The sequence below is a fragment of the Molossus molossus genome, unplaced genomic scaffold, assembly GCF_014108415.1.
Source record: "Molossus molossus isolate mMolMol1 unplaced genomic scaffold, mMolMol1.p scaffold_m16_p_22, whole genome shotgun sequence".
Lineage (NCBI taxonomy): Eukaryota > Metazoa > Chordata > Mammalia > Chiroptera > Molossidae > Molossus > Molossus molossus.
Window position 1 is genome coordinate 14764826 of NW_023425358.1, and position 12960 is coordinate 14777785.

General features: G+C 41.2%; 1 protein-coding gene across 1 annotated transcript; it reads left to right on the plus strand.

Annotated features, from left to right (window-relative positions):
- Positions 1-8985: 8985 nt before the first annotated feature.
- On the plus strand, positions 8986-9966 carry LOC118640117 (olfactory receptor 8B4-like). Its single transcript, XM_036276955.1, has one exon. The coding sequence runs from the start codon at positions 9026-9028 to the stop codon at positions 9953-9955; it is 930 nt and encodes a 309-aa protein (XP_036132848.1). The 5' UTR covers positions 8986-9025; the 3' UTR covers positions 9956-9966.
- The last annotated feature ends 2994 nt before the right edge of the window (positions 9967-12960 follow it).

Consider the following 12960-nt stretch of genomic DNA (forward strand, 5'->3'; position numbering starts at 1 on the left):
GTGTGGCAACTAATCCATGTGTCTCTCTCACATCAATGCTTCTCCCCCCCACACACACACTCTATCTAAAAATTAATGGAAAAATATCCTCGGGTGAGGATTAACCCCAAAAAAAGATAAGAAAAATATGTTTTTAAAATCCATCATTCTGCCACCTAGAGATAGCTACTTTCAGGGTCTTTGTATATTTTATTTCAGGATATTTTTCTGTGTATAGTCATGACAACAGCTTAGACAGGTTTGCAAAAGCTATATGTATATATATAAAAGACACATATACCACACAGACATGTGATCAAGTTAAGTACGATTTTATAACTTTATTATTTATTTATTTATTTATTTATTTATTTTTATCCTCACCAGAGGACATTTTTCCAATTTTTGTTCAGGTAGAGTGGGAGGGAGAGAGAGGAACAGAGAGAGAGAGAGAAACATCGATGTGAAAGGGACACATCGAGTGGCTGCCACCCGCACAACTGACCAGGGCCAGGGACAAACCGCAACCGAGGTACATGCCCTTAGCGGGAACTGAACCCGAGTCTCTCAGGACCTCAGGCCAACGCTCTAACCGCTGAGCCAAACCGGCCAGGGCTATTTTTCATTTTGTAACATACTGTAAATAGCTTTCCCTGTGATTAAGTATATATGAAAATCATGATTTTTTTTTTTTTTTTGTCCTCACCCAAGGACATTTTTCCATTTTTTGTTCAGATAGAGTGGGAGGGAGAGAGAGGAAGAAAGAGAGAGAGAGAAAAACATCAATGTGAAAGGGACACATCGAGTGGCTGCCACCCACACAACCCAACCAGGGCCGGGGACAAACTGCAACCAAGGTACGTGCCCTTAGCGGGAACCGAACCTGGGTCTCTTTGGACCGCAGGCCAACGCTCTAACCGCTGAGCCAAACCGGCCAGGGCGAAAATCGTGATTTTTAATGACTACTCATTGTGTTGAAGTCTGTAAGGTCAGTGGAATGATGTGAAATGGGTCCATTGCTGCACAGAAGGACAACATTGTTTCCTTCTTTTTAAAGAGCTTTTTAACGGTGATATGTTCATCTGACGATCCTAAATTCCTTTCTGTATTCTAACACTGGCTTTCTCTCTTATGTATTCTTGGGAGTCGGATTTTGCATCTCCCTCCCACCATGTTAATTCAGGTTTCCTTTTTTCCAGCCCCATCCTTCTTATTCATCCTTTACCGAAATTCCAAAGGCAAGCCTGGAGATGGGAACTCGCTCGCAGTTTGCTCACCATTGACTACAGTAAAGTCCAAACTCTGGTGCCAGCCAGTCTGTGCTCAACCTGTGATTCTGGCTTCATGTATGCTTTGCACTCACATTCCCTAGCAGGGGAGAAGCCTCATAGGTTTCAGGCAGGTAAATAAAGAAGCAACCCTTTCTCTTCCCTCTTATTCTCCAAACTCCACCTCAAAGGATGGATGAGAAATTGGGAGAATGAATTTATTACGTGGCTTGGTGTGACCCAGCCCCTCCTTATGGCCTCTCTCCCTATTTTGAGTTAGGAGAGACACTTTCTCAGGATCCCCACCCATCTCTTCCATTTGCACCCTTAACCCTTATCCTTTGTAGAGAAGGTCCCATTGTAGATGTACATCCAAGCTAGGTCTTCCAATCAACTTTATCAGCAATAAATCTGGGTTTTACTTTTCTATCTGACTTGTGTCTAATTTCCCAGTTGATTCTGACTCAGAAAAAAAGAGTGGTATGATTTATTATCACCATTAATCCACCCTAACTATCTCCAACCCCTCTCTGCCATGTGTACGATGATTCAAGTCTCCATATCACCTACCAGTCCCCAAATTTGCAGTGCTCCCCCCCATGACCTTTTATATTTCCTTTGTGATTACCTTTGCTCAGAATGTCCTCTTGATTTTTCTCTGCTGCTAAACCTCTACTTCTCATCAAGATGACCAGCAATGCATTTCTAAAACCATATCCTAAAACATATCATGCATTTCCATAATGAAAATGTAATAATCAAAGACTGTTTCTGAATAAAGAGCTAGCATGAAATAACCTGTTATAAAATAAAGGATACACTTTCAGTAATACTCTATAATTTTTTTTTTTTTTTTTTTTGGTACCTGCCCCTAGCGGGAACCGAACCCAGGACTCTCTGGTCCACAGGCTGATGTTGCAACTGAGCCAAACCAGCCAGGGCCTCTACAAATTATTTTCAAGGGTAAACTTATTTCCCAAGTTTTACAAAGTATGCAAAAACTATTCCATGTATTAAATCATGGTGGTGGTGTTAAAATTTTTAAAAGCTATTCCATATATTGATTTTATTACAAATCTCAAAGACAATAAAGTAATTATAGAACTCATAAAAAATAGAACTCTATCATAATATTGAGCAACTAATCATACAGTGGCTTTTTAATCATTAATAAAAGTAATTATTATGCCATTAGTTCCTTAGATGTTAATTATTATTATTATTAGTAGTAGTAGTAGTAGTATGGTCCACACTGCATTTAAAAAGCTAACTAGATAATTCATGGAAAGAATTTCTGTTTACCCAGCCTAGAAACTTATTATTTATTCTAGTAATCAATGTAATTTAGCTTATTGAAGAAAAGAGAAGTCATCAAAGAATTGAATGTTTTAAAAACTTTGTGCAGGAATATGAAAAATTGTCTCTGAAATGTAAAATGTTTGTTTATTTTATCTTCCAAACCACATCCAAACAACATTCTTTGGAAGAGGAAAGATCGTTTTAAATAAAGCTAAACTGCTGGCCGGTGTGGCTGTTGGTTGGAGTGTGGTCTTGTACACCAAAAGGTGGCGGGTTGAATTCCCAGTCAGGGCGCATACTCAGGTTGCCGGTTCAATTTCCAACCTGACTGGTCGGTAGCCGATTGATGTTTCACTCTCTTTCTCTCTCTTCCTCTAAGTCAATCTTTTAAAAAATTGAATATAAATAAAATGAAGGCAAAACTTTGAGGGTTTGTTACAGTTCTTTAAGAAGGTGATTTTGTTAGATGGGCCTGCCTTCATCACAGGGATATGAGAAAGTTGCCTCCAGTCCCTATGCAAACAGCAGGAGTTGACTTGGGTTAACTTTGGATAAAAAAGGAGTGTTAATTGGCAAGAAATGGGACTCCTAGTTCACAGACTCTTAGAGCAAGCTGAGGAACCAGCTCTTGGGGCCAAGAAGGACTTAGAAGAAGCCAGGTGGCGAAATTGCAGCCAAATTACACCACAGAACCATCTGGTCAGGCTGCGCTGCCCACTCCTGCTGGCACCAACACCCAACACGTGTCATAATTGGTAGATTCTTTGTCTTTGCCAAAATCATACAAAAATTGTTCCTGTTTCTTTATGTCCCTTGCCCCACACTCAGAGACCTGCATGGGAATATGACTAATTGATATCCAGTCTTATGTTCTCTGGAGAGATTTCACAGAAGGAGGCCAGGTCCTGGCTCTAACCAAGGTTCACACAAGAGCAGAGTCCCAGGGATGTTTATTTCTTCTCAACTGTTGAAGGAGGTTCAATGCAAGACAGTCACAAACAACTCCTTTTATCCCTACTTACTTTTTAGTTTTAAACCTGAATTTCACTTTTTCAGTGAGGCCTTTCCTGACTTTCCAGACTCAGTAGGACACCCCTGTGAAATGGTTTCATAGCACCCCAGAAACTTCTCATTAGCACATTTATTATACTCCTAATGGATTATGTGTAAGTATCTATGTATTCTAGGTTTCTCCATCTAGATTATATATTTGAAAGGGCAGGAGTAATGTTTGTTTTGACTGTTACTTTATTGTTAAAGCAAAGCACAGGGCCTAGAATGTGGTAAGTGCTCCCTCCATATGTTGGACCTTCTCTATTTTTATATTTCTTAAATTATATTTCTAAGTTACAGACTCTTTCCTCTCCCTCTCCTTTTTCAGCTCAGTAATTTCTTTAGATCTACCCTCCAGTTTACTTATTTTCTCTTCATCTGTGTCTAATAGGCTGTTTAACATATTCGTAGAATTTTTAATTTCTACTATCATATTTTCACTTCTAAAAGCTATATTTGATTTTTAAAAATCTGTCTTGTTAATTTTGATTTCTTCATTATACTTTTCAATTTGCTCTTTTTTCCCCCTTTCTTTGAACACATTTAGTATATTTATTTTGTATTCTGTCCCTGATAAGCCTAGCAATTTTGCAGGTCTGGTTCTGCAGCTGTGGTTCATCTTTCATCGTGATTCTCATTCCTAGTGGCTTAATTTGTGTTTGTATAGTGATTTCCATTAAGAGCTCATGTTATCTTTGAATACTTACCTGGAAAATATCTTTGATATCTGGATTTAAACTATATTCTCCAGAAAAGAATTTTTTTTGTTACATGTGTAATATGAAATTTATTTATTTTTAACCAGAAACACAGATGGTTAGAAATTCATAGGGGATATTTTTTTCTTTTTCTGCTCTTCTACAGCTAAGGCCAAGTCAGATGTATACCATTGCCTTCTTCTTCTGTGGGCTTTTTCTTCCTCTAATTTAGCCATGAAAGATGTTTCCCTTTGGGATCCAGTATGAAGAGTCAATAATGGTTCCAAACCCCCAAACTTCTTGAGTTCTAGGCTTTATTTCTTATGTCCTGTATAGTCAAGTCAATTAAACTCTGATTTTGAGCCACAGGAAATCCACTAGTTCCCCAAGGGTACCCCCTCTGGGTTGTTATCTTTTTATCTTTTCTCTTTTGCACTCACAGGAATTCACTTTATTTCTGCTAGCTCAAACATTAACAAATAAATTACTTTAATATTTTATCCAGAATTCTAAGTTTTGTTCTTTCAGGAGAGATTTTCTAAATCTAAAGTTTTTAGATTGCTGGAAATAGCTGGCCTTAATAAACACTTATTGGATGGTGGATAAATGAATAAGTTAACTTCTACTTTAATAAACAGAGGTAATTATTTCTCATTCTTTCATTGATGGGCCATTGTTACATATCTGCTAAACTGTTATTTAAGAAGGGGAAATGCAGTGAGTAAGATATTTATGTACTAAAAAGAAATGCTTATTTTCTTCATAAAATAAACCTCAAAAATATCAGCTATATCGCCCTGGCCAGTTCCACTCAGCGGTTAGAGCGTCAGCCTGCGGTCCAGAGAGACCCAGTTTTGGTTCCCGCTAAGGGCGCGTACTCGGTTGCAGTTTGTCCCCAGCCCTGGTTGGGTTGTGCGGGTGGCAGCCACTCAATGTGTCCCTTTCACATCGATGTTTCTCTCTCTCTCTCTCTCTCTCTCTCTCTCTCTCTCTCTCTCTCTCTCCTCCCACTCTATCTGAACAAAAAATGGAAAAATATCCTCAGGTGAGGATTAAAATATATATATATATATATATCAGCTATATCCAATGATATACAACAATGTTGTACTATTGTACCAATGGTTACAACATAAAGTTATCCCAATATTTATTCTTTGTACGAACGTAAATCCTCTCCCTTTATTCCTCTCCCACCTATTTTAGGCAGATATCTAGTGTTTGTAATTCTTTGCTTTAGGATTTGGGGCTAAGTATAAACCATAAACAACTTGCAGTTAATGCCCTTCTTATTTTTTTACTTTTTATTTTCACCCAAAGACATTTTCCCATTTTTTGTTCAGATAGAGTAGGAAGGAGAGAGAGGATGAGAGAGAGAGAAAAACATCGATGTGAAAGGGACATATCGAGTGGCTGCCACCCACACAACCCAACCAGGGCCTGGGACAAACTGCAACCGTGGTACATGCCCTTAGCGGGAACCGAACCCGGGTCTCTCTGGACCACAGGCTGATGCTCTAACCGCTGAGCAAAACTGGCCAGGGCTGCCCTTCTTAATTTTAAAGCCTAAATTTACTGAAGAGATGATATCGGTTGGTCAGGAAAAGTAGGTTCATTTAATGAGAATTTGGAAGTCAGGGAGGGTAAGAGACAGAGATTCCCTTGGTCAGAAGTAGGATGGAAGTCAATGGGTCAAGGAGATAATAGAGGCCAGAGAACCTTAATAGCTACTTATGCTTATTTTAGTAAGGTGACGATATGAATTTTTAAAATATATTTTTATTGATTTTTTTAGAGAGGGAGGAAGGGAAAGAGAGATAGAAGCATCGATTTGAGAAATGTCCATCAGCTGCCTCCTGCACGGCTTCTACTGGGGATTGAGCCCACAACCTGGGCATGTGCCTCACTGGGAATCAAACCGGGACTTCTCAGTCCATAGGACAACACTCAATCCACTGAGCCACACCGGCCATGACTATATATTTTGATATCCAGATCCAGGCACTTGAGAGTGGTAGGGTGTGCTACTAATAACTGTAGTGATAATGGATGAAAATCAGCACTTTACCAGGCAAACTGGGATTATTTTAGGTAGCCTCAGTGGAAACTTATAAATGCAGTTACTCACATGTCTTTGAATGTTTCTTAGACTATTTATGTAGCAGATCATAGGGAGAGCAGCTTTGTCACTGAAGAATGACAGGATTAAAACCTTTAGGTAAACCCAGCAGGTATGGCTCAGTGGATTGACCATCGTCCCATGGACTGAGAGGTCCCAGTTCGATTCCCGGTCAGGGCACATGCCCAGATTTTCAGCTCAATCCCCAGTAGGGGTCATGCAGGAGGCGGCCGATGCATGTATCTCTCTCACATAGAAGTTTCTGTCTCTCTCTCCCTTCCTCTCTCTCTAAAAAAAAAAAAAAATCAATAAAAACATATTTTAAAGAATAAAACTTTAGGTACAATTCCTGTTACAACCTGAGCCTTCACACATCTCTAAAGTAAATTCATGCAGGTGAGTGTGTGCTTTCTTGCTTACTGATGCAAAATTTTGATCTTCTCCTATACAGCAAAGTTCTGTGCGTAGCCCTCAGAGCTGAGAGCAGGTGGTGCTTGCGCTGGTGGGTGGGTGGTGTCTCCACTGTTCTGAGCAGTTCATGGTGCCAGAAACGTCTGAGGCGCTCTCTCTCTAGCACCTACAACTCTGATCTAACTTTTTTTGTTTGTTATGATTCTCAAAACTCCCTTGGAAAACTTGAAAATGGTGGCTAAAATAAGTTTGGGACCATTCTTCCTTCAAGTCAAGCTTAAGTGTTAGGGTTAATGAAGGAGAGGAAAAATGAGGCCCCACCTCACACAGGAAGTCCTGGAATCCCTGGGGTAGGAGGAAAGTCTTGGAGGAACACCTGAGTCCCAAGATGCTGTGGACGCATCACAATCCCAGCCATTAACAAGGAATACAATTTCTTCCCTTCAGGGACAATCTGAAAAAGTCCTAGGGGGAAATTGTGCCTAGTGAGGTCCCCAAGGCCATCAAATAGTATAAAGTTCTTCATAATATGCTAGCTGGGGTTCTGGTGAAAATGAGGACTGCTATTTTTTCTCCTGAAGTTGATGAAGACTAGCGGAGAAAATCTACAAACAGAACTCTTGGTCTATTCCTAGAGCACCTTGAGATTGGGGCTGCAGAATCTCTGATTCTTAGCACCAGGAGAATCAGAGGAGTTAACAGTTGAGGCTGTCTGCTTTGTGCACTAACATCATTTTCTCCTTTGGGCTAATGGAAAAAGAGATGCAGACAGACCAGCACTGAGGGAGTCAAGGAGAAGGAAGGTGAGTGTTTGAATCCCATCTTCTCTGCTGGGCTTCTTGTAAACCCACAGCCAAGAGGTCTAGGGTGTATCAATCCCTACGCTGCTCTCAAGAACTGACTTTAATGTGAGATGGGGTGAAAGGGTTTAGAGGAGGATGGTAGGATGTGCAGGATCAGCAGGGGACACTATTGGCTTTCTCTCCAGGTGGGTGGGGAGAGAGGACTCATATCTGGCTGGGAGAGGGAGGCAGAGAATGGGAGACATGAGAGCTCTCAGTACATCCTGAGGTAGTGGGGGCTTCAGGTTGTACTTCTGGCTCTTGGTATGTCTTTCTGAAAGTCCTTGGGCAGCCAATTCATGTATTCAATCTCTTCAACTCTATTCTTTTTTTTTTTTTTTTAATCCTCACCCGAGGACATTTTTCCATCTTTTTGTTCAGGTAGAGTGGGAGGGAGAGAGAGGAACAGAGAGAGAGAGAGAAACATCGACGTGAAAAGAACACATCGAGTGGCTGCCACCCGCACAACCGACCAGGGCCGGGGACAAACTGCAACCGAGGTACATGCCCTTAGCGGGAACCGAACCCGGGTCTCTCAGGACTGCAGGCCGACGCTCTAACCGCTGAGCCAAATCGGCCAGGGCCAATCTCTTCAACTCTAAAGAGGGAACAGAATTCTTGCTGCCCATGCTAACAAATTCTAGCCTAGATTCATGATTAACCTAGGGGAGCTGAGATATAGTCACAGAGACATTGTCAATTGCTCAGTTGGGGCATAAATGAGAGAACAGAACGTTACCAAACCAAAGTCCATGTGCCTGATGCTTCAAAAGGCCAAAACTCAAAACATCAATATTTGAAGTAAGTAAAGGTTCATTGATCAAAAAGGTGCCAACCAGGAAGATGGGAGACCTAGTGGTGCCTCAAATCCATCTTGCTTTCTAGACTGGGTTAAGATTTTTGAAAGGGCTAAGGGGAACAGGTGTGCAGAAGTGCTGGCAGGGTAAATGTTAATTGGAGGACCTTGGAACTTGGTCCTTTATGGTAAAGGAACGTCAATACCAGATCTTCCTGGACATCAGACACTTGGCTTCTAAAGCATTCTGTTCTTCACGTTCCATTTATGTCCTGGTCCTTTGGTTCCATTGGTTGCAGGTGCTGCTGGAGGCCATATTCTCTCACCTGTGCATGCTTCAGCTGCATGACTTGTGGTTTTGGTCTGTTGTCTCTGAAAAACAACTAAGTACCTCATCAAACAGGATAGAACCATTCTGAGCTGATTCTACAGTTACAGGAAAAAAAGGTAAAAGGGAGGGCATCCAGACATTGTGTCTTCATTTCTATCATCCATGCTTGTGCCAATCATCAATCTATGTATTTTATCCTCTGTTTCCACAGACAGCTCTTCAGAAGAGAATGACTCTGAGAAACAGCTCCTCGGTGACTGAATTTATCTTTGTGAGGTTTTCAGAACAATCAGAGCTCCATTTCCCTCTCTTCCTCCTGTTCTTAGGAATCTTTGTGTTTACCGTGGTGGGCAACTTGGGCTTGATCACCTTAATTGGGCTGAATTCTAGGCTTCACACTCCAATGTACTTTTTCCTCTTCAACTTGTCTTTTATAGATCTTTGTTATACTTGTGTCTTTACTCCCAAAATGCTGAATGATTTTGTGTCAGAAAATATTATCTCTTACATGGGATGCATGACTCAACTATTTTTCTTCTGTTTCTTTGTCAATTCTGAGTGCTATGTGCTGGTATCAATGGCCTATGATCGCTATGTGGCTATCTGCAATCCTCTGCTGTACACTGTCACCATGTCCCCCCAGGTCTGTGCTGTGCTGATGCTTGGTTCATACGTGGCAGGGTTTGCTGGGGCCATGGCCCATACTGGGAGCATGCTGAGACTGACCTTCTGTGACTCCAACGTCATCAACCATTATCTGTGTGAAGTTCTCCCCCTCTTGCAGCTCTCCTGCACCAGCACCCGTGTCAACTGGCTGGTGTTCTTTATTGTTGTTGGAGTGGTCATCACAACATCCAGTATCAGCATATTCATCTCTTATGCTTTGATTCTCTCCAATATCCTCCGGATTCCTTCTGCTGAGGGAAGGTCCAAAGCCTTTAGCACATGTGGCTCTCATGTAACTGCTGTAGCTCTGTATTTTGGGTCAGGGGCATTTACCTATTTAACAACCTCTCTTCCTGGATCTATGGACCAGAGTAAATATGCTTCAGTCTTCTATACCAACATTGTTCCCATGCTTAACCCTTTGATCTACAGTTTGAGGAATAAGGATGTTAAACTTGCCCTAGGTAAAACCTTGAAAAGCGTGTTTTTCTGATGGTTCTGTTTGTATCAGTTAATTACTGGGAAGCATCACAGTATCTTTTTTTCTACAGGTGGGGGAATTTTATCTTTTTTCTCCAGTAGGGTGTTCTCTCCACTTTAAAAATTGGCAGTCTCTTGCTTATACTCTTCTTGAGGATTATGCTATTTTATACTACTTAAATTGGTTTGTTGTATGCAATTTAGTATTGATTGAGTGACTATTACTTACTTGACTCTTTAGTAGGCCCAAAAGATTAATAAGATGAGGTTTCATGCCTTCCATCCTTTTCTTGGTACGCTAAATGGGTTCATTCAAGTGACATTTCTGGCTGGGAGATGGGATAAGTGGTGGTATGAGGGGCCAAGAGAGTGAATTTGTTTTTTCTTCAGTTATGGGAGCAGCCTTACCAAAGACAAAATGTAGATACATTGGGCCATAGGTAAGATAGTCTTTCAGTTCCCAGAAAGATTGCTTGACTAGGAAGATCATAAATTGTCTCTTTCATATACATAAATGTACATGCAAGAGAAGGCTTCACCCAAGAGTTCTTCACATGGTCTGGAATGTAAAGATAAATCAAAGCTAAAATATCTCATTTCCAAGTTTCAGAACTCTTAGGCCTTGGAATAGTAACCATGGGGTAGGCGGTCTTGTAATTGGGTCAATTTCTTGGGCTCTGTATGCTAAGGTTGAAAGCAAAAGAAGAACCAAGGATGTGGATGTGGATGTGGATGTACATGATTATGTTAACTGCCACCTCTATTCTGTTCTGGAGATACCATGTACATTATGGGGCGTTTGGGAAAATTCTTTTATTCTTTAAAGTAACTTTAGACTTTACCATTGCTGTGTGTGTGTGTGTGTGTGTGTGTTACGGTTAACTATTAAAGAACCAGGAAGAAAGAGGAGTCCTATTATACTCTCCACTTGCAAGATGACTTGGAAGTGATCCAGATTTCGAGTGCCAAAGACCACTGTGAACTCCTCTGCTGAAGATGCTGCTATTCCATATTGAATAGCTCAGATTTTGAGGAATACATAATACATCCGTACAAACTGCCCTGAGTGTAGGCAGGAAGGTGAACCTAGGACCAAGCCAACCCCTGTGGAGAGGTAGGGGGTGAAGACTCACAATGTAGCCAGAAGAATGGGGTGCTCTCTGAGCAGAGGCCAGAACTTGGGACATCCTTGAGGAGACCCTCTGTCAAAAGCATCTTGCACTTTTCTTTTAATTATGGGGAGAGTCATATAAAGTACCGAGTCTATATATTTTGCTTTGCTTACATTTCTTCAACGCTGCCATAACGCTGGGTAGCTTCAAGGTGTGTCTTGGTGTGAGAAACGAGGCAGCAAAGAGAAGTAAGGGTCTCCTGACATTTACTGCTCTGCTGACATTCATGTAGGAGTAGCAAGACCTGGTCAGAAGCAAAACATTGAGCTGGAGCTGAAAGCAGCCAGAGGAGCCCTGCAGTGTGGAACCAACTAAGGAGACATGAGACAAACCTTATTCTTTCCAAATATGCTAAAAGGAGATGCGTGAAGAAGGTGGGAAAATCTGATAGTCGGATTATGCCTAGATTATGATCATGTGGTTTAACATTTACTGAGCATATGTTATGCATCTGGGCACTGTTTGAAGTACCTTACATATATTAGCTCATTGGAATTGTGTTAATGCCATATTGAACCACCGCTAGTGAGCCCTCTCCAGTCTTAGTCAGCTGAACTCTACCCTCCAGAGGCCTGTCTGTGTCCAGACATATGGAGATCTTGGGAAATTAGGAGCAAGTCAAGAATGAGGAAGGATAAGAGTAAATATAGTTTGATATGGATGTAAAAACACAATTACCACAAATGAGTAGGAACAAGGAATAACCCAGAGCAATAAGTATATGAGTAGAAAGGAATAATTATGAAGTAAATGCATTAAAGTCCAAGAATAACTTTTTTTACATTCACTCCACATCGTCCCTGGAGTGATAGAGGGGAAAGCAGAAATCAGACTTAATGAAACACTGGTTTGGATCTATTGGAAAGCGGTCCCTTTGCCACTAAAGATCTGAAATTATAAAAACTCAGAGGTACTTTTCCTGGTGGTTGCAACAGCCAGATAAAAGTCATTTATTTCTGTGACAGAAAAGATGACATTTTTAAAATCCAAAGACCTTCATCTCTCCCACAAAGGAAGGATAGGTCACCTTTCATGCCTTTAAGCTGTGTTGGAGGATTGCTGGTTTTCAGGAGTCAACGCGTAGAACAAGTCTGGACCTTCTACTTCACAGTAGTTGACAGACACGATCTGATGTCAGATGTCCTACAGTGAATTCCTCTGCTCCACACCACAATTTTGTCACTTCACAACATCATGACATCTGGTTTTCAGCAAAGGAATTTTTTTTTTTCTTTAAGAAGGAGTCTTTGTTTTTTTAAAAATAATTTTCTTTATTGACTTTAGGGAGAGAGGAAGGGAGAAGGAGAGAGAGATGGAAACATTGATGAGAGAGAACATCGATTGGCCGCCTCCTGCATGCCCCCCACTGGGGATTTGGCCCACAACCTGGGCATGTGCCCTGACCGGGAATTAAACCAGTGACCTCTTGGTGCATGGGTCAATGCTCAGCCAGTGAGCCACACTGGGCAGACTAGGAAGGATTCTTAAAGTTGAGATTTCTCTGGGTTCAATCCTTGGTCTACTTCTCTTCTTGGCTCTTCCTGAGACCTCTCTCCAGCTTCCGCGACCATATATTTGATGGTGACTCCTAAATCCATAACTCTGGTCTTCGTCTCTTTTTAGAGTCCATAATCAGTTGTAAATTATAAATATAAAAGTTATGTCAACACTGACGTCCAAATAAAATTAGGTGTCAATTCATCGGTGCAGTTTTCGAGGAAGAACAAATTGTTCTTGATATCAATGCATTCTCCTACATTCTAAACAGCTAGGAGAGCCCAGCGGTAAGTGACAGACACCAAGTAGCAGGATTGAGAGTTCAAGGTGAACTTTCGGGGGGGGGGGG